The 19,321-nt window shown below is 52.9% G+C and overlaps 6 protein-coding genes across 6 annotated transcripts; 1 reads left to right on the forward strand and 5 right to left on the reverse strand.

Moving 5' to 3' along the window:
* Window positions 1-1,709: 1,709 nt before the first annotated feature.
* THITE_2116108 (uncharacterized protein) lies at window positions 1,710-5,042 on the forward strand. Its single transcript, XM_003653522.1, has 4 exons — window positions 1,710-2,743; window positions 2,829-2,885; window positions 3,387-3,831; window positions 3,919-5,042. The coding sequence occupies exons 1-4, from the start codon at window positions 1,865-1,867 to the stop codon at window positions 4,842-4,844; spliced, it is 2,307 nt and encodes a 768-aa protein (XP_003653570.1). The 5' UTR covers window positions 1,710-1,864; the 3' UTR covers window positions 4,845-5,042.
* Window positions 5,043-5,587: 545 nt separating this feature from the next.
* Window positions 5,588-7,782, reverse strand: THITE_2116109 (uncharacterized protein). The gene is made up of 4 exons (XM_003653523.1): window positions 7,149-7,782; window positions 6,208-6,832; window positions 5,860-6,122; window positions 5,588-5,746 (listed from the first exon to the last, which is right to left on the reverse strand). Exons 1-4 carry the CDS (start codon window positions 7,202-7,204, stop codon window positions 5,671-5,673), a joined length of 1,020 nt encoding a protein of 339 aa, XP_003653571.1. The 5' UTR covers window positions 7,205-7,782; the 3' UTR covers window positions 5,588-5,670.
* A 255-nt stretch (window positions 7,783-8,037) lies between these two features.
* Window positions 8,038-10,546, reverse strand: THITE_2116112 (uncharacterized protein). Its single transcript, XM_003653524.1, has 4 exons — window positions 10,393-10,546; window positions 8,925-10,304; window positions 8,421-8,856; window positions 8,038-8,368 (listed from the first exon to the last, which is right to left on the reverse strand). Exons 2-4 carry the CDS (start codon window positions 9,823-9,825, stop codon window positions 8,356-8,358), a joined length of 1,350 nt encoding a protein of 449 aa, XP_003653572.1. The 5' UTR covers window positions 9,826-10,304; window positions 10,393-10,546; the 3' UTR covers window positions 8,038-8,355.
* Window positions 10,547-10,673: 127 nt separating this feature from the next.
* THITE_2095844 (uncharacterized protein) lies at window positions 10,674-12,325 on the reverse strand. The gene is made up of 3 exons (XM_003653525.1): window positions 12,183-12,325; window positions 11,658-12,124; window positions 10,674-11,551 (listed from the first exon to the last, which is right to left on the reverse strand). Exons 1-3 carry the CDS (start codon window positions 12,234-12,236, stop codon window positions 10,990-10,992), a joined length of 1,083 nt encoding a protein of 360 aa, XP_003653573.1. The 5' UTR covers window positions 12,237-12,325; the 3' UTR covers window positions 10,674-10,989.
* Window positions 12,326-12,940: 615 nt separating this feature from the next.
* Window positions 12,941-14,144, reverse strand: THITE_2116117 (uncharacterized protein). The gene is made up of 2 exons (XM_003653526.1): window positions 13,380-14,144; window positions 12,941-13,315 (listed from the first exon to the last, which is right to left on the reverse strand). The coding sequence occupies exons 1-2, from the start codon at window positions 13,844-13,846 to the stop codon at window positions 13,102-13,104; spliced, it is 681 nt and encodes a 226-aa protein (XP_003653574.1). The 5' UTR covers window positions 13,847-14,144; the 3' UTR covers window positions 12,941-13,101.
* A 1,776-nt stretch (window positions 14,145-15,920) lies between these two features.
* THITE_2048117 (uncharacterized protein) lies at window positions 15,921-16,088 on the reverse strand (the record flags this gene model as incomplete). The annotated part of the gene is made up of 1 exon (XM_003653527.1): window positions 15,921-16,088. A coding segment is annotated over one exon (168 nt), but the record flags the coding sequence as incomplete, so codon positions are not given.
* Between the last annotated feature and the right edge of the window lie 3,233 nt (window positions 16,089-19,321).

The raw sequence follows: 19,321 nt of genomic DNA on the forward strand, positions 1-19,321 counted from the left end.
CCCACTTTTCCTTCGCTCGCTTCTGCCCGCGTCGGCTCCAGCGAGCTGTATCCGTCAGGCACAGAGAACTGAAGACAGATTGCCGGGTTATCCTTAAAGAGGTCCCGCCAAGACTAATTTCGGAACCTACCGCTTACAAGTATTTACAAATCGCCACGGGGTGAGCGGGGTCGCCACGACTTCGAGCAACATCAACAACGAAGAATTGCAAAGACTCGTAGCAACAACTTCGCGAAACCTCAACCAAATCGAAAAAAAAGAAAACGAAGTTAACCCGTACCCTAACCTTAACCCGAATCCTAACCATTAACCCGAACCCTAACTAGCGGGGGGCTGACGCCGCCCCCCGTACCCCCGGCGAACTAACCCGTGGCTAACCCGTGGCGATAGTGCAAACCCCCTTGGCGGTCTTAGCAGGGTACTGACGCTGTAAAAACATTGCCGACAATTGGCCGAAATTAGTCTTGGCGGGACCTCTTTAAGATCCAGCGATTGCCGACCTTGTCGGGCGGCTCACTATCGCCACCTGAACACCCGCCACCCAGCTTCTGTCCTCAGTTTGGTGAAGCCAGGCGCGGCTAACTACTTAGTTAGCGTATCTCACCCATCAAGCGAAGGATGGATGAGGCGCACGACGCCGCTGTTGTCCACACACGTACCCTTCGGCTTACATTACACCGTGCTGTGGTAATTCATGCCTTTGCCGCCCCTCCGGTGAGCCTTAGCTCTGGCAAGGGGAACCGAAACAGCTTGTGGTCCAGACCAACACCTTGGAAAGGGAGAAAGGGGGAAGGGGCAGCAAAGGTGAAAGCGGGTGGTCTGGTTAAGCTTTCGCACAAGTGTGAATCTAATAAATAGTATGCTGTACGAGCCGAAAGACAGTACGGAATACTGCCAGGTTGATACAACGACACAGGAAGTAGCGTACCTACTGCGCAGTAGGGTACCTCACGGACACACACCCCTCACCCTCAAAGGGTTGGGTGCAGGCCGCGGAGGAGAACTTGGATCGCGCATACACGACGGTGCCTGCGGACCAGGGACTGGACCAGGGACTGGACGACCCCATTAGAAAAACAACCCGTTTTCATTAGAAAAACAACCCCTTTTGGCGGTCCGTGCGTCTCCCACCGAAATCTTACGCTACTGGTCGACTGTATCGCTGAATGTCCCTACAGTATAAATATCGCCTCTTATCGATAAGAGAATTCCTTATCGATAAGGGAATCTACGTGACCTGCTACCTCCTCTTGACAGGGAAGGCGGTTAAGGTAGGCAGTATTGCAGTGCTAAGCTAATCTTACCAAGATTTTCAGCTTTGCAACCGAGGCAATTCTATATTTCTATTAAATCTGTATTTTCTAGGTTCTTCAGCAACATTAGCAGTATCGTCGATTTGCAGCGATTCCTATGGCGACATTTACCTCGGCCGCGTAGTGATACGCGCTGTTGGATTTTGGTGGGAGACGTACGGACCGCCAAAAGGGGTTGTTTTTCTAATGAAAAGGGATTGTTTTTCTAATGGGGTCGGGGACTGGACCAGGGACTCCCTGAGCCCCGTTGGCTCGGACAGGGGGTGGGCTCAGAGGATGGGACACGGCGAATCCATCCGCCGCGGCTCGCCAATCGAAGCATCCTCGCCAACCCATGTCGTTACCTTAATCTGTAATAGGTACTTAATTACCTTTTGCAGTTGTGCACTGCACATCGTTGAATTTGAGCGAGCAGCCACACCAACACCTCACGCGCAGGTCAGTCCACGCAGGAAAGGCGGCCCCGGGTCGCGTCCTCTCCCCTTGTCGCCCTTTTTTTAGGGTACTGGAATCGTGGCTCCATAAAAAAAATTATAATTAAATTCCCAACCATGGCTCAACCCCCCGAAGCTGCCCCGTCGCGACTGCAGTTGTCTCTGGACTCGGATCCCGCCGCCGCCCAGCCGCGCTTGCAGACAAGCCTCGACGCGCTTGGTGGGCAGAAGTATTATCACCACGACCAACCCCAGCACAACGGGCAGCAGCAGCAGCAGCAGCAGCAGCAGCAGCAACCGCACCAGGAGCCTCCTGTGGGCGCACAGCCCTCCGAGGCACCGCGAACCTGGGACTTGCCGGGTATTGGCAGTGCGGGCACGCATTCCATCGGCGACGGCAAGCACGGTCGCAGCCCTGGCGTTGGCGGCGAGACGGCCGGGGTGGATGCTGTGTCGACGGTCAACGGCAGCTCGATCAACCACGCGTCGGCGGCGGTACGCCTTGCGGATCCCGCAGCCGCCATCCGCGACGGTCGGAGCGAGACTCACCAGAACGGCGGCGCCGCCGTACCTAGCCTTCCAGACATGTCCAACGCCCAACCGCCGCCCGGGCCCGCCCGGCAGCCGGTGACATACGCGCCGCCGCCCGCCTACCCGTCCGCCGGCATTCCACCAGTGCCGCAATACGTATATTCGCCGCATTCAATCCCAGCTGCGGACCCCTACCGGGCCAGCCCAACCACTCTCCCCAGCATGCGGACACTCGATCCCCGCCAGGCTCACGGGCAAACGCAGCACGGCCTCCCTCTCGGCGCGCATCTAGGATCTCCCATGGCGCCCGCTCCCCCTCCCGCTCCCGCCCACATGGGATACTACAACGTCCATCCCCACACCCCCATATACGGCCTTACAGATCCGCACTCGATGCGCTTCGCTCTTGGTCCCGGCCTGGCCCATGATCCGCGCATTGCCCTGAGCGGTGGGAGGCACAAAAAGGTACCGATGCAGAGTCACGGCTCCCCCCCGCGAGATGCAGGAGAACGTGAATGGCTGACGATCGGCTCTTGGTTGCGGCGGGTAGGAGATCAAGCGGCGCACAAAAACGGGCTGTCTAACCTGCCGTAAGCGCAGGATCAAGGTACGTGGTGCTCTCCCATTTTGTGTGCTCCGGGGGTTCCAAGCCTTTCCGGCGGCGCAGCTTTCCAGACTGCATGTCTGCCCGCACTGGGCTGCCAGTGTCCAATTGCCGGCTCGGTTCGTCACGCACTTTTAGGCGAGTGAGCCCGGGGTGCTGGTTGGGGGTGCAGACCTCAAAGCGCTCGCTTGTGGTCGCTTCGCAACCTCCCTAAGCTCTCCTTACCCTTTTTACGGAATACCTGCCTCCCGAACCTAAACTCGGTGTTTGGGTTCTGGTTTTGGGGTTCCATTAAAACCACTGCCTCCATGGCCTGCCCGCTTCCTCCCCCTCCCCCTCCACCCCACTTTTACCTGCAACCACCAGCAACCAATCCGCCCGCTCCTGCACCACGCGGTTCCTGGTTCGGCCATCGTCGGAGAGGATCCTTTCGCGGACCAACAGTCCACGCGCCTGGCTTGCCTACTTCCATTCTACCTCGCTCTAACACGGTAGACGTGACAGTGCGACGAGGCGCATCCCACATGCAACAATTGCAAAAAGTCGAAGCGTGAATGTCTCGGCTACGATCCGATCTTCAAGCAACAGCAGGGCCCTGCAGCTATCCAACCTGCTCCGAGCACCCAAGCCCCCGTCCCGCCTGCTGCTGCTGCTGCCGTGCCCGCGCCGGCTCCCTCATTACCGTCCTCGGTACCGCATCCGTATCAAGGGGCCTCCTACCCCCCTCCTCTGCCCTCGAGCATCCCGGCTGCCGACCCCGTCCGATCGACTGCACCGCAGAGCACGAGCGCTAAACCTGAAGCCGGGTACGATTACTCCACCGCCATTGACCCAGCGCTGCAAGGCGGCGACGCTGCAGGTGCGACGGGCTCACGAGCCCCTCGATACCCTCAGAACAACGTGGCTGTAGGCACGGTCCAGGCCACGGGCGACTCGATCCATTCGCGAGGTGGCATCCCCCCCACTCCTTCCAATCTGTCTCCGACTCCTCAAACCCCGTCGCCAGAGACCATATCTGCTCATACAATTTGGCCAGCAAAGAAGATGAAGGTCGATGAGCTCATAGCTCTGGGTGGCGCGGCCCCCGTCCCGTCAGGCTCCCCGCCGTCCCCCGAGATGGTCGACGAAATCACGAAGCTATACTACGAGATCTACGTCCCGGGTCTCGCCTCCTTTTTCGAAACACAGTGGTATGATTTCGCGAAGCGCCAGGCTCCGTCAACCAATACCGCAGCCGTGCTCCATAGCAACCAATCGCTTGTTTCCTTATTCGCTTTATTTATCCAGACAATATCCAAGATCTCAAGCACCGATCCTGCGGACTTGGTGCAGTCCAGCCACCTAGAGACATCCGTTGTATGGTCTCTCGCTCGACTGCCCCTTACGGTCAACTCTGGTGAAACCCGCCAATACCCGGATCCGTATCCGGCTCAGGACGACCTCTGGGAGACGCGCGGCCGCCTGCAGGTTTTCGAGACCCTCATAACAGGCGAAACGCTGACTGCCAACCCTCTGACGCGGCCGCCGCCGCCGGCGGCCGATAATGTCCACTCATTACGCCAAAACGAGCTTGAGTTCTGGTACCAGCTCGCCGATTATCTCCTCCAGGACCATGCGACTGCCTCCGCCGCCCACGTCGCTGCCAGAGAGCGCTGCCTCAGCGTGATGAGAGCGCTGCTGGACGGCAGGGAGAACCGAGACGTCCTCTACAGCATCGCCGTGCTGAGAGAGTACACCGCCCATTGGGACGCGTGCTGGAACGAGCAGACGGCGCCCTCGCATCTACAGGAAGCGGATGCTCGGAGCAGGCTTGCCGTCGCGACGAGGTTCATTCGGGACGAGTCTACTTCGACGGGCGGCACAACCAACGTGGTCCGCCGGTTCGCCGACCTTGCTTACCGCGCATTTGTCCGCCCCGGCGTCAACGTTGACAGGAGCAGAGGCAGCTATTCGGGGTCCTAATGGTGCATGCATAGCGTAGGGACGGATCTTTGTTCAGCATTTTGGGTTTCAGCGCTGGGTGGCTCAGTTTAAATATAGAGACGGGGAGAGCAGGGCTGGACTGGCTGCTGTTGGAATGCTTCGGGCGGGATTTTCGCTGCCTGGGGGGTGTGCCTGCGCGCTCTCGTCCGCTGGCATGGCTCTGCTCGACCTTGCGTGTACACTAGTATAGAAAGGGCTGTCTCGAATCACTCACGGCGTCCCGGCGTGTGGGCCATTAGGGGAACAAGAAGCATTTTTGTGTCTGGATGCGGACCGGGTTTTTCTTCCGGTGGTCAATCCTGCTCCCTCAACGACCTGGTGTGGGATATTGCTTGTCTTTTTGGGGGGCTTGCTCGGCGCAGTCGGCTGTCAGGCATGCGCAGGGCAGCTGCCCTCAAAGTGCAGGTCAGATTTACTCTGGACAACCGAAGGAAAGTGGGATTTCATTCCGAAATCGATGATGCCCCTACCGGTTTCCGTCAGCTCGTTTACTGTTGTACACCCTCGGTGAGGAGGGCACATGGCACGGAAACAGCGTTGCCTCGGTTGCTACAAGGAACCAAGTTGACGCCAATGTCGCGTCTGGAGAAGAGCGACGCCTCAAGGTGTCGTGTTTGCGCCTGGGGGGGAAGAGCATAGATAACAGTACTCCTTCTCCTCCTTTCGCGACATCGAGGAAGCCTACAACGAGCCTTGGGCAGACAGTCCCGGTCAGTAGAGAGCCGCGGGGGGGCCCAGCGACACGAGCGAAAATCGTGTGGCGCGCCCGGTTCGACTCGTCCTTGGGTGCGCGTCGATCTTCACATCACATTTGCCGTTGCTCCGGGACAATACTGCGGAGCCGTCCTTCTTCGATAGCCATGCGGACGTTGCTGATGGCCCTGACCCCCGGTGTTAGACCAACTCGATCAATTTCACCAAGGGGTGACAAAACAAGCAGCATAAGCCGACGGGGTTGGTGCTGGGGTCAAGGGGTGTAGTTTCATGTACATACCACTCTTCCATCTTCCTCTCCGTTTCCACGGTCCAGGTGCCCATGTGTGGGACGAGCAGGATGCGAGGATTCGCAAGTAAACCCGGGTGAATGGACGGCTCGTTCTCGTAGACGTCGAGACCTGCTGAGCTCACATGGCCTGAGTCAAGCGCCTCAACCAGGGCGGCCTCGTCTATAATCGCTCCTCGTGCCGTGTTGACGATAACGATGCCCTTCTTCATCTTGGCAAACTCTCTCCTGGAGATGATGTGCCGCGTGCTTTGCTGGTGGTTCATGGTGTCAATGGGGTGGCGATGGAAAAGGGAAGAGAGAGTGTGTGAGAGACAGAGAGAGAGAGAGGCGTCTTACATTCAGCGGGAGGTTCAAGCTCAAGACGTCGCTTTCAGCCAGCAACTCGTCGAAGCTGACGTATTCTGCCCCGAGCTCCTCCTCCACACTCTGGTCCAGGCGCGTGCGGTTGTGATATCGGATCTTCATACCGAACGCCAGCGCCTTCTTCGCCATATTGCGTCCAATCCCGCCCATTCCGAGAATGCCGAGGATCTTGCCCTGCGGATCGTGTCCGAGTGCGGGAGCACTCACTCCACGCCAGTTGCCCTCCCGCAGGGATGCCATACCGACAGCCAGGTTCCGAATGGCGCCGAGAAGGAGGAAGATGGCGGTATCCGCAGTGGCATCATCGACCGCGGTGGGCGTGTTGGACACGCGGATCCCGTGCGCGGTACAAGCCTGGATGTCCACCTGGTCATAACCGGCGCCGTTGTGGCAGATGAAGCGGAGCGAGCGCGGCAGTGCCTCGAGAAGCTCGCCGTCAATCTTGCCAGTCACATTGAAGCTGTCAAACGTGCGGTATGCCGCGATGCAGCCGTCGAAAGCCCCGGAGGCCGCCTCTTCCAGGAAATCGGCCCGGTTGGTTGACCGAGGCGTCAGGACGTCCGCGATCTCCTCGACAGAGGCCCAAGCTGCATGGGCACTGGTCCATCAAGTCAGTTCTTTGGCACAGGGAAGAGTGTTGATGTGTTGATGGTTGCCAGAGCCCCTCTTGTGAGGAGACCCGCGGACGGGCTCGCTCGTGGAAGGCATCGGTGACCCGGCCCAGCTCCCCGGATGGCAGAACGAAGGGAAGTACTGCAAAGTCCCACGCCGTCCTCGCTAACAACCCGCTTCTTCCACCCGAACCCAAGCCCCGATCGATCCTCATCCTTGGTCCTTCCGCGTCTCTGTTTCCCGCCCCACGTTGCTCGTATTCTGGGGCCACAGCCTGACAGGAGCGGGGAGGCGGCACTTACTGCTCAATGAGGCCCAGTAAGAGCACCTTGGGCCGCTCTCCGGCGCTGCAAGACATGGCGAGACCTTTGGGAAATACACAGGTCGAACAGCGGCCAGCCTCCTTGCTGGTTGAAGAGCGAGTGAGATCAAGCAGCGCGCTGGGGAGCGTCGGCTGGCTGGCCGGCCAGTCTTCACTCCGCACAACTTGCGAGCTAACCAGTTATGCTAGGGCTGCGATTGGGATTCCCCGGCAGACAGCGGGCGACAGGGGGTTGCAATGGTGAAGGGGTGAAGGGAGTTAGACAGGAGACGTCGGCCGAGGTCACGTCGTGTTCAAGCAGGGAGAGACAACAAAAAAGGTGGGCTTGTCTGTGGGGATGGATGACGGCCTGCTCAGAACATTCAAGAGGTATATTGCAAGCACTCGGCATGCGGAGTGCGTAACGGCAGGCGGTCGTGGGGCAGATAACGCTCCACTTCAATCAGTTCCCGGAAAAGCAGAAATTGGAGCACAGTGAATGCAGTAATCCGTAGGGGTGACCCTACTACTGCAGAAGGGGACGCCGGCGTCGTGAGCTGGCATTGCTACTCCACGTTGGTAGGCCGCCCAGTTGCTGGGTGCTTAGGGCGGTGGGCCGCGGGCGGCGATTGGCTGTGCCTTCGCCGATCAAGTTGTGGGCGGTATCCGGCACACCGATTCACCGGAGGGCATGGAGGAGGATAAGGCACTGCAACAAGATTCCCTGTCAAACACCCCATGGTCGTCGGCTAGGGAGGTTTGCGCTCAGCATGCCACGTCCGTATCCACGGACGAACAAGTCCTTGCTTCCAATTGTTCCTGTATCCCCTCGGCCCCGGTTGACGGGGCCATCATCTACCCCCGCTTGCCGCCTCTAGATACACGCGCCACGGCGCAGTAACATGACAAGCTCTTCTGTTAAACGCCTTCCAGTGGATGTAGGTGGGATATCATGAGCAGAAAGCCAACGCCGTACTTTTGTTGAAAATGTGTACCAGACCCCGCCTTGCCTTTTATACCCTGCCTAAACCCGATGTACCATGCAAGTCGTGAGTGTTGAAAAAGAAAAGAAAAGGCTCCGAAAAAAGACAACTCCAGACATGCCGCCAAGATCTGTCCCCAGCTCCAGGATTGTTGAAAGATCTATCGTAAACCGTTCCTTCGCCGCCGACATTCGCGGCGAGGTCGAAGAGACAAGATACACAGGATTAGTAGCGGTAGCTGTAGGCCGTCAGCAGTAGTCCTGCGGAAACAGGCGGGATTTTGAACATACTGGTCGCTCTTGTACGGGCCCTCGACGTCCAGGCCGAGATACTCGGCCTGGACAGGGGTCAGAGTGGAAAGCTCGGCGTTGACGTGGGCCAGGTGAAGGCGGGCAACCTCCTCGTCCAGGATCTTGGGCAGAACGTAGACCTTCTTCTCGAGCTTGCCGGTCTTGGCGAACTCCACATACTTCTGAGCAAACGCCTCGTCGTTGTTCTTGTAGAGCATGATCTGCGCAAGCACCTGATTGGTGAAGCTGCACGACATGACAAAGGAGCTGTGGCCAGTGGCACAGCCGAGGTTGACGAGGCGGCCCTCGGCCAGCAGGATGATGTGACGGCCGTTCTTCATCAGGAAGCGGTCAACTTGAGGCTTGATGTTCTGGACAGACTGGGCGTTGGCCTTGAGCCACGCGACGTCAATCTCGACATCGAAGTGGCCAATATCTGCGAGGTCGAGTCAGAATGCAAAATAATAGGAGCAGGGTGGGATTGGGATTGGTTGATCAACGTACTGCAAACAATGGCGTCGTTGGGCATCGCCTCGAAGTGCCTGGCCACCAGGATATCACGGCAGCCGGTGGTGGTGACGAAGATCTGACCGACCTTGCTGGCCTTGTCCATGGTGGTCACCTCGTAGCCAGCCATGGCGGCCTGCAGGGCGTTGATGGGATCGATCTCGGTGACCAGCACACGGGCTCCCATACCCCGCAGCGCCATGGCGCAGCCCTTGCCGACATCGCCAAAGCCGGCGACGACGGCGATCTTGCCGGCAATCATGACGTCCGTGGCACGCTTGATGCCGTCAATCAGCGACTCTCGGCAGCCGTAGAGGTTGTCAAACTTGGACTTGGTGACCGAGTCATTGACATTGATGGCGGGCACCAGGAGCTCGCCCTTCTTGAGCATGCGGTACAGGTGGTGGACGCCGGTGGTCGTCTCCTCGGACACGCCGTAGCAGTCCTTGAGCATCTCCGGGTACTTGGTGTGCACCAAGTGGGTCAGATCGCCGCCGTCGTCCAGGATGAGGTTGAGCTTCTTGCCGTCCTTGAAGGCGACAAGCTGCTGCTCCAGGCACCAGTTGTACTCCTCCTCCGTCTCGCCCTTCCAGGCGAAGACCGGGATGCCGGCCGCGGCGATAGCAGCGGCAGCGTGGTCTTGGGTGCTGAAGATGTTGCACGACGACCATGTGACCTCGGCGCCGAGCGCAACGAGCGTCTCGATCAGAACCGCCGTCTGGATCGTCATGTGCAGGCAGCCGGCGATGCGGGCGCCCTTGAGCGGCTGGTCGGCGGCATACTTCTTGCGCGTTGCCATGAGGCCAGGCATCTCATTCTCCGCCAGCTCAATCTCCTTGCGCCCGAAGGCAGCGAGGGACAGGTCGGCGACCTTGAACTTGTGGGCGGGAGCAGACATGCTGGCGTGGAAGAGGAGGTACTGCCTGGGCACGGTTGGGGTCAAAGGGGAGGGGCAATGGAGAGATCGAGCAGAAGAAGGGGAGAGAGGGGAGAGAGGAGACTGAAAATTATCGGACGTGGGCGGGGCCGATGCTTACTTTTTAAACGAGGGGCAGGAGTTGGCGGGGTGAGGAGGAGGGGCTGCTGGGTTAAAATGTGGGTCCATGCTAGGCTCCGTGGTGGCTGCCAGACGGCAGATCGCCGAGCAAGGCTGCCACAGCTGTGGCTCAGAAGAAAGTCGGACAGGGCAAGGCACGAAGGGGCTTTTGGCACACTACTCGGCAAACGCATTGCATGCGACGGTCAACTATGTACGGATCCGTTCTGTGTATCAATCTCAAAAGAGACGTCGGCTTTGCCCCCATACAGTGTATGTAGTTGAGTCCCAGCCCCTCCGGCAGATCAATCGGCGACCGCGAACCGGAGACCGAAGTCAGGCTGCGTGGAGCACACAGTCAGAGAGGCACAGCACGGCGAGGGGGGAGAAAAGGGGAACGAAGGGTCGGTGAGAACCATCACTACCTACCTATGCATGGGCCAACGAAAACTGCTGGATGATCCGGAGAAGATGTTCAACGAATCCACTCCAGGACTGCCGTGCCCCACCACGGCCCCTCTGAGCTTGCATCGGCGGTCAAATGGTGTGTCCGCCCTCAAGGGTGCGTGTTTCGGCAATCGGAGCACCTTTGTCAATTGGACTCCGGCACCCCCGAATGCACAGGCCCACGGCCTGATTGGCATGCTCAGGTCGCCCGCCAGGGAGCCGGGAGCCATGACGAACACCACGACTTCGAATGACCCTATGGGCGGCGTGGAAATCAGCTCAGGGCCCCTGACGACACCCGTGTGCGGTTCTTCTCATAACCACTTGCTGCTATCGTCTCAGGGACATGGTTCACAGTCGTGTAGATTTACCCGAGTTTCGCCAGTTCCGTTCCATGGTGTACAGAAAGACCCACGCCAACGCACGAAGTGGCATTCATGGCTGGCTTGGAAACCGACGTAAGCTAAGCAATAAGCCTATGACCCCGAAACGCCAAACCTCATGCAGTCGAGATAAGCCCACCCGTTAACCGACCAACCTGCACCCCGCCTCTCCGCCACGCACATTGGGGTAGGCACCTCACTCAGGCAGCAGGTTCCCCCTCACGGCGAACATCTTAGAGGTAATTGTCGCCGTGAAACTGTCCACCTGCTTGCTGTACTGCTCGACTTGCCGAGCGTTGAGCATGCCCTCAAGCCGGCTGGGCTCCTGCGGCAGTTTGAACAGCCTCTGCCACTCGTCTTCGGGCAGGGGCTGCTGCTTAGCTGCCAAGCGTGCAGCGTTCTCCGCCTTCCGCTTCGCCTGCCACTGTGAGATCTTGAATTGTTCGCGCGCCAACTGCCGCTGGTAATACTGATGGTTGTTGAGATCGGCATAGTGGGTCTCGATGCTGTCGAGCAGCAGATCACACGTCTTCTCGAGAAAAGGGTCGATCGAGACGTCCAGAGTGTCGAACGATGGGTGTGCGGGTAACTTGACTGGGTCGCGGCGGATGTCGTCGAGAGAAGCCGGGAGAGGAATCTCCGGCGATTCTGGCGGCGCGGAAATTTGGTGGAGGAACGAAGTAAGGAGGTGCGAGTTGTGGACAATGACGGGAACCTCGACAATGATATCCCTGAAGGACAACTTGGACTTCTGGAGACTGTTCGCGGTGTGTGTCAGTGCCAGGGCGAGGCAAATAGCGAAAGCTGAAGAGGCAGGGGTGGACCGGAGGGCGGCGCGCGTGGTTTGCGCGTGACTGAGCTGACCTTTCCGTTGTGAACTTCCCCTCCTTATAGGCCGCCATGAACTCCGCCGACAGCCGAAAGGCACGCAAGCTCAGCGCACCCTGGGAGCTTCTCGCTACGTCGTGGACGAGCGCCACGGTTTTGTCGTTGTCGCGCTGGTAGTGGTATTGGTTCTCGATGAAGCTGAGGTTGATGAAGTTGCCCATGGTGGCACTCGTGTACCAGCCCACGTTGTTGGCATCGACGTTGACCTCCTTCAGGTGCCTGATCATTTCGTTCTGATAGGCGACATTGGCCTTCGCACGCGGTGCTGCCGCCGCGAGGCTCGACGCATCCGTCTGGTGGCCATCTGCGCTCGAGCCATCGATTGTCGGAAACGGGAAGGCATTTGTGACCTCAAGTACTCCATTGTTATCCATGCCCACAAGTGACCCTGTGGCGGTAGTAGGGAAGCTCGACGAGCAGTGCTTCACAATCCTCATCACCACCTACCGCCACGGTCAGCATGGCGGGGCAATTGAATCTCCTTTGGGATGGCCAACATACGAGCGACTCGACCTGCGCCGATTTAAACGGCGCGTCCTTCTGCGCGTCAACCATGGCTTCGGCTGACTGCGCAGTCTTGTTGAAATATGGTGGTTCGAAAGTTTTGCCCTGGCTGTGATTCGGGTCCGATCGTTGCGGCTGCTTGCGACTTTTACAGTGCTCTGGAAAACTTGCTTGAGTTTGTGGGCAAGCAGGGCCGGAAAGTGGCTTGAAAGGCCAGACGCCAGCGGGGGAGCCCTGGATGACCGCCAAAAAAAATTCAAAAGACAGTCAAAATGTGGCTGGTTGGGATGTGTGGCGTAGCGGGGCTGTGGGGTACGAAACCATGTGCTCTTCACCCTCAGCCCGAACTCAGCATAGCACATCCAACGTGACCCAAATCAGTTGGGGGCAACGGAAATGCAAATTCTCCGGAGGTCTTCTGCCACAACTTATCGAGTCAGCCGCTTCATTTCTCTGCCCTATGCACCAATTGTTCGCATTAATGTTGGCAAAGAGAAGGCATCCGAGAATCTGCCTGGGGAAGGAGGGGAGGGGAACGCATTGACAATCACGAAATCCCAAGCGTGCCGATGATTTGATGCTGAACTGCGACATCCCACGCTTCCCCCACGTCGAGGCTCATGTGAACGAACTGGGAGGGTAGACTCACTCGATTGCTTTAAATGGACGTCCACCCCGGACGATCGCGTGCTTTTCAACTTCAACCAGTTTTTTTCCCTCGTCCTTGATCTTGCATTTTGCAGAAACGCCGTTTCAACTTGCCACTGTTTTAGGCACTATCACGCCCGCCTTCTATCGATATCGCTAATGCTGCTGCCGCTGCCGCTGCCCGAAAAGCAAACAAAGACCCCTTGTCACAACACACCCCACCGTCGTCCAACCCAAAGGCTACGTCGACGGGCAAGTCGCTAATTTCTCATTCCTCCCAATCGGTGATGGTCCAGCCCTTGACGTCGTCCTCAATCGTCAGTTTGAGACGGTCAATCTTCCAAAAGGAGTACAGAGACCTTGCTGCCCCCGCGGCCTTCCGGTGAGCTGGACCAATGCCTCCTTTCTTCGCATCTTCCTGGGATCTCCAAATACATGTCGCCAAGTTCCGGCCTTCGGCGTCGGGTGTTCCAAACCAATACCTGTGACAAGTGTCAGCAGCCTGCGTCTGGCTTCATGGGCGGGAGGGGAGAGGCCGGGTTTTACTTGAGGAAGCCGCCGCTTGCCGTGGCCTCTGCGTGGGCAGCCTTGTCCAGCGTGCCCAGCTCGGCATACACTGTTGTCGGTGGAATGCGGGAGCGGAACACGACCACAAAGAATGCAGTTTTCTTCCACTTATAGTTGAGCTCTCGGGCGAGCGCCTGAAGGGTCTCGATGATCTCGTCCCAGTTGAACGACTCGATGTACGGTGCGGTGGCATAGTCCTCCCGCAAGCACTTCATCTTCGTCAACGCGAGCGCTAGGAGCCGGTTCTCTCCGTCGAGCGTTTCGAGATCGAGGAGATGCTCGGGCTCATGGTATGGTGACACAACGAGGTATCTGTTCTGGCCCGCCTGCTGTGCGGGAGCCACAGCCTCGGCCGTGGAGATCACCGCCGACTCCTTTTCATCCAGGTACTGGGAGGACTGGGCTTGTGCCTCGACTACAATCACCGGACTTTGCATGGTCGACATGACGGGTATCTAGCCTGCCGTGTGTGAACGGGGCAACGGAGGAGCGCGGCCAGCCGAAAGAGAGGAGGAGGGGAGGGGGAGCTGTCGAGCGAATCGGCGCGTTGCTGTTGTCTGCTACGTCCTCTTGGCCTCACCGGTGGTTTCGCTCGGCGATTCAAGGATGCTTTGGGGGTTCCTGTATGGGACCGGAAGAGTGCCGACGAGGAAACATGTTATAAGTCCGGACTCGCGGAGCACTCGAGAGCACAGCAGCGAACGTCGGATCCTGGTGACATGGCGTGAGCGAATCGCGAATCTCACGGGATGCTCTGCAATGCTCCTGGACCCGCCCGACAATGTGAAGAAACCGCTTCCTGAGCATGCTGTTTGAACTGTGCGGGATCGCGCCATCGGTTGCAGGGGTGGTGCCATCGCGCAAATCCCGGTCCCCTTGTGAGATCTGCTGCGGGCGAGGAAAACTGAACCACCTGCGATAGTTCTTCAACCCATCACCATCGAGTCAGCCCCGACGCGATGACGACGGGCGCCGGTCTACCGATTTTTCGAAGTCTTCGCCCAAAAAGCATGGATGCCTTGTGTTTCCAGCATTAGGTGGGCTACCCTGATCCCTTAAAACATCGGACATCAAATCCCGTCAGGGATGGAGCCGGGAAAAGTTGGGCTTTATGACTGGGAAATTCCCTCCCCTCCACCCCCCTTCCGAGGGTTCCTTGCTGTGGTAACGTTCCCCCTTGTTGGGAGGGCCGTGTTGTTGCTGTGTTGCACCGCTGTTGCACAATTTTCGGACGAGGCGATGTCGGCGCACCGGGATCGGCCCGTTGGCGGGTGGACCGCCAATGCCAGGTTGCAGGAATCCTCAGCCCCATGCTCCGGCCAACCTTATCTTTACCCTGTGTCTCAACGCTTCCCCTCTCCCTCATGCAAATTTGCGGAGATACCAACCGGTTGCGCAACACAAGGGGCGTAATCAGGCGCGTAGCTAGCTGGATATGCCTCTTCCTGAGACCGCCGCAAGGGCGATGCGCGGCGTGCTGTCCGAGACCGGGGCTTCGTGTCCTTGGCACGGCAGCATCAGGAGCCAGGAGGGCTGCAGCGCGCTGGAAAGTATCCCATCCCTTCCCCAATGTTCCAGCGCTATCACAAAGCTGCGAGAGACCTAGAAAAGGCCCCAACATCTCCGGGTACCAGCTCATGTATGTAAACAACAGACTAGTTTGTAATCAGATGCCTCAGCGATAACTACCATAGCGTGCACTATGAAAGGCGGCCAAAATGGTCATGGCGCCTATCGTCTTGGTTAGAGACAGTTTTATAGACTGGAATATATCCTCTAGGAGGAGAACGAACATTGATCTCTCCTTCCAAAAGTTACATTGTTATTCTAAGCAGCAGGCGAAAGTGAGCTCGAATGCTTGCAATATATACTTAGTTTGACAATTAAACAAAATTAATAGAGGTTAGCAGCTTGCTCTCGCAGGCTACGCTCGGCTATTTAAATTGCTTTTCTTAGCAGTGCTATAATTACCTACTTTTTCTATAATCGAGCGCTTACCTTTTTCTATAACGTATAAAAGATTAAACCCACCTATCTACTAAAGTAGTGCAAAACCTTTGCAACTAACCCACCCCGCTACACCTAGGACTAGGCGTGCGAGATATCACTAAAAGAAATGTTATCTCCCTCTAGATAGGTAAAGATTCTATATATAAGGTAGTAGGAAAGATGTTTTTTTAATAAGTAGATATATAGCTTAAGTATATCTAATAGCAATATAGCAATATATTATACTATAATAAAAACTCAATAGCTCATAGCTATATTATCTAGGTATATATCATAGGTGCGATAGTGATGCAACTTTATAGTGTAGTATTAACTTATATAGTTGCGTAAGGAAGGGAAGTGGGAGATAGCTATAGAGCGCAGAGGATATCTACGCTAGCCTACAACCGTGCACTAGTGTATATCTAGACTAGTGTATATACACTATTTTATCTATATATAGCTAACTACGTTATAGGATATCCTATAACACTACCCCTCCTTCAAAATAGGCCCCCTTCTCCTAGGGCGCTAGCCCTTAAAGGAGAACTTGACTGACAGAAGCGTCTTGCCTTGCCGCTCGTAGAAGGCTGTTATAAGCTTCTCTAGCTTAGTGCTACGCTTAATTTTGAAGAAGACTTCGTTGTTGTTGTTAGTCACCTTGACGTTTAAATACTTGCTTATAGCCATGGCTAAAGCTATCTTTAGGCTAGGCTATACTAAGCTACTGTTCTTAGCGTTGCCTACTATATTTTCTAGGCGTTTAGTCTCTTTAGTGATAAGCAATAGGCGATAGCAAAGCTAGTAAGTGAGCGCTGTTAAGCGTAAAATCGCTAGTAGCTAAATTGTCTTTGTTTATAAAAAAACTATCGAAAGACGATAGTGAGTACTAAAATTACTTTAATCTAGCTATTGCTCTACGAACTAAGCGCTCTACCTTAGTTATTATACTATATAGCCGAATTGATAGCGATCTTAATGTTAAACCGCTTCTTTATATACCTATCTATACTGCTAAGTAACTTAGGCTAGAGGACGTAAGAGCTTTAAGTATATATTGTAGAACTCCTAGATAATATTGTTATAGCTATATAGATCTAAAATAGGCTACTAGGTTAGGTTGTAGTCCTCCTAGTCGACTAGGTAATACTATTAGCTATTATTAAACTTATTATAATTAAGGATAGTCTTAAATTTCTATTTAACGACGTTCTAGCTAAAATCTATATATATAATAACTTTATTATAATATGTTTATATATCCTACTCTACCTCTTCGTACCCTAGTATTCTATCGCCTCCTTTATATAGTTGTATTTATAAAATATAGAAGGTACTAAGAATCTATATACTAGCTAAGAGCTATAGTATCACTATACATTATAATACTTTAATTACTAGAAATAGACTTTCCTATTAAAGCTCTAGCTTTACACTAGGCTAGCCTATACTATAGTTCTCTATACTAAGCATAACCTCCTCTCTTATATAGTAGACTAGCGTATTAGATTATTAGCGATTTGCACCTTCTTTATACTATTTAGATAGATTATCTATGACGGTATAGCACGCTAACCACTGTCATATAACTTGTGCACGGACCTATCACGTGACTATACACCTATGTAACTTCCCAAGTTGGTGGATTTGCAGAATTCGAGTCAACTTCCAGATTGGGAAAGAGGGGTTGACTTACCGATAAAGAAAAACGCACTAATAAGGCGAATCGCATCTTACCCTATAGTGTATAGACATTTATAGCCCTATTATAAATTGTAGCCCTACTATAAATTGTCTATATATATAACCTAAGGTATTTAAGTATAGATTTTCTACCTATATATTGATAGTTTTCCTTTCTCTCCTTAAACTTAAAGTCTTCGTTAATCGAGGATCAATTTAGCTATAAGTTATCTAGTACTTATTTTACTTTGCTATAATATTACTTTAAGTCTTACTACTATAGGCTTATAAAGGCGATATAATATCTAATATAGTCTTTTCTAATAGGACTAGCTTAGTTAGCTAGGGAACTCGAATCTCTGATAGAACCTTCGACTTATCGACAGTATAGTACAATAGGTTGGCTAGGAACCGATTAGTACTAAGGATAAAACTATTAAATGTATAATAGGTTACTAATAGCGAAGCAACCTTTAACTAGCTAGTAGTAAGTAGTATAATTATCCTATTAAAGCGATTAAACTATATCGATCGACAAAAGAAGTCCCGAAAGAGGTATAATTTTAACAATGGCTTATAAGACAGAGAATATAGGTTATACTCCTAGGCCTACTAAATAAGGCTAGAACATCTAGAAGATTGATCTAGTAGACCTCTATAAGTTCAATATAGGAGGTAACTGAGATACCTAAATCTAATCGAAGATTAGCGATTTAACTCCGTTTAGCTCTTAAGCCTAAATAACCACCGACTTAATCAAAGAATACGAATTTATAAACCCTATTCCTAAGTTTTTCGATTAAATTAGCTAGATTAAGCATTTAGCTAAAGAATAGGAGATAGATTTAATTGAATGCTATATAAAGCTTAAAAATAAGTATATTATTATTACCTATTTCCTTTAAGATAATGAACTAATTGCTCTTAAGGAAATCTAGCTATTGACTACTAAATAGGTTAATTAGTTACAAAGTAACAATCTTATTAAGATAATTAAATCGATTATTATATAGTATAATATAGTAATTAGATAAGCTATAGCCCTATAAGTTACCTATAATATACTAGCTAATTCAATAGTAGTACTATTTATAAAGGTTTAGTAATTTAAGTAAGAACAAGGTAATATCCTTAACTTTAAAGAACTTTCTATTTTATATACCTAAGTCAAAGGTCTTTTATATAATAAGATACGCACAAGCTGCTCCTAGAGATGCAGATGGGCTTCTAGCAGCATAGGTCTATAGAGGTAGCAATCCGAGTAGTGACTGATGCGATAAAGACGGCGTAGGCGCGTAGCGCCTACGCTTCGCTATTGCAACTGGACTTGAAAGGCGCCTTTGACCAAGTCGACTAGATCTAGCTACTATACACGCTCTAGGAACTAGGCTTCGAGAGGAAGCTGATTATACTTCTAAAGAGCTACTTCGAAGGTCGTATAGTATACCTATAGTTCAATAGGATTATAGCTAAGCCTATAGCTCTATAGCAAAGTACACTATAAAGCTTACCACTATCGCTAACGCTATTTATCCTTTTTATCACTCTCCTATTTTACGCCCTTAAGGTATATACTAGGCTCCTAATAGTCGAGTATATAGATAACACTAACCTCTTTACATTTAGATAGGACACATTAGTGTACTACTATATATTAGAAAAGGGGTTTGCTAAATATAAGAAATAGGTAGTAGAACGGAGTATATAGTTTAAACCTATAAAGAGCGAGCTTATCCACTTTATAAGGGTATAGTAGCTATATATAAAGGTCGTTAACATCTTAGGTAAAGGCCAACTAGGGCTCGCCCTAGTAGAATCAGCAAAGTTCCTAGGTATATAGCTAGATTACAAGCTCTCTTTCAAAGTATATAAGAAGACAATAAAGGCGAAGATAGTTATATAGAAGTTTACCTTTATAAAGCTTACAACGAAGACGTATAAAGTATATATTATATAAGTTTAAGAGATCTATATAAAAGTTATTAGAAGTATCCTCTTATATAGAGCAACGATATAGTATACCCTAATATCGGTTGAAAGGACCCTATATAGGATTATATATAGCTTTAGCGCAATGTAGTCGAGCTACTTTTAAATAGTCGCTAGTATATATAAAGCTATACTAGTCTATAACTTTAAGAGTAAAACCTAGGTACCTCCTATTAACCTATACCTCAACTACTAAGTAGTATATACTAAATAAAGGCTTTAAAAGATAGGGCTTATATAGCTCCTATACAATATATATA

The sequence above is a fragment of the Thermothielavioides terrestris genome, chromosome 2 (genome assembly GCF_000226115.1).
Source record: "Thermothielavioides terrestris NRRL 8126 chromosome 2, complete sequence".
NCBI lineage: Eukaryota > Fungi > Ascomycota > Sordariomycetes > Sordariales > Chaetomiaceae > Thermothielavioides > Thermothielavioides terrestris.

What these genes read in the sequence shown, in the direction of transcription:
- THITE_2116108 (XM_003653522.1), top strand. Translation starts at nt 1,865, where the DNA reads ATGGCTCAACCCCCCGAAGCTGCCCCGTCGCGACTGCAGTTGTCTCTG. An exon ending in GCGGTGGGAGGCACAAAAAG is followed by an intron (nt 2,744 to 2,828) that starts GTACCGATGCAG and finishes TGCGGCGGGTAG; the next exon opens with GAGATCAAGCGGCGCACAAA. An exon ending in GCCGTAAGCGCAGGATCAAG is followed by an intron (nt 2,886 to 3,386) that starts GTACGTGGTGCT and finishes TAGACGTGACAG; the next exon opens with TGCGACGAGGCGCATCCCAC.
- THITE_2116109 (XM_003653523.1), bottom strand. Translation starts at nt 7,204, where the DNA reads ATGTCTTGCAGCGCCGGAGAGCGGCCCAAGGTGCTCTTACTGGGCCTC. An exon ending in TTACTGGGCCTCATTGAGCA is followed by an intron (nt 6,833 to 7,148) that starts GTAAGTGCCGCC and finishes TTGATGGACCAG; the next exon opens with TGCCCATGCAGCTTGGGCCT. An exon ending in GCTTGAACCTCCCGCTGAAT is followed by an intron (nt 6,123 to 6,207) that starts GTAAGACGCCTC and finishes ATGAACCACCAG; the next exon opens with CAAAGCACGCGGCACATCAT.
- THITE_2116112 (XM_003653524.1), bottom strand. Translation starts at nt 9,825, where the DNA reads ATGTCTGCTCCCGCCCACAAGTTCAAGGTCGCCGACCTGTCCCTCGCT. An exon ending in CAACGACGCCATTGTTTGCA is followed by an intron (nt 8,857 to 8,924) that starts GTACGTTGATCA and finishes TCGACCTCGCAG; the next exon opens with ATATTGGCCACTTCGATGTC.
- THITE_2095844 (XM_003653525.1), bottom strand. Translation starts at nt 12,236, where the DNA reads ATGGTTGACGCGCAGAAGGACGCGCCGTTTAAATCGGCGCAGGTCGAG. An exon ending in CGGCGCAGGTCGAGTCGCTC is followed by an intron (nt 12,125 to 12,182) that starts GTATGTTGGCCA and finishes CCGTGGCGGTAG; the next exon opens with GTGGTGATGAGGATTGTGAA. An exon ending in GGGAAGTTCACAACGGAAAG is followed by an intron (nt 11,552 to 11,657) that starts GTCAGCTCAGTC and finishes CACCGCGAACAG; the next exon opens with TCTCCAGAAGTCCAAGTTGT.
- THITE_2116117 (XM_003653526.1), bottom strand. Translation starts at nt 13,846, where the DNA reads ATGTCGACCATGCAAAGTCCGGTGATTGTAGTCGAGGCACAAGCCCAG. An exon ending in GCAAGCGGCGGCTTCCTCAA is followed by an intron (nt 13,316 to 13,379) that starts GTAAAACCCGGC and finishes CACTTGTCACAG; the next exon opens with GTATTGGTTTGGAACACCCG.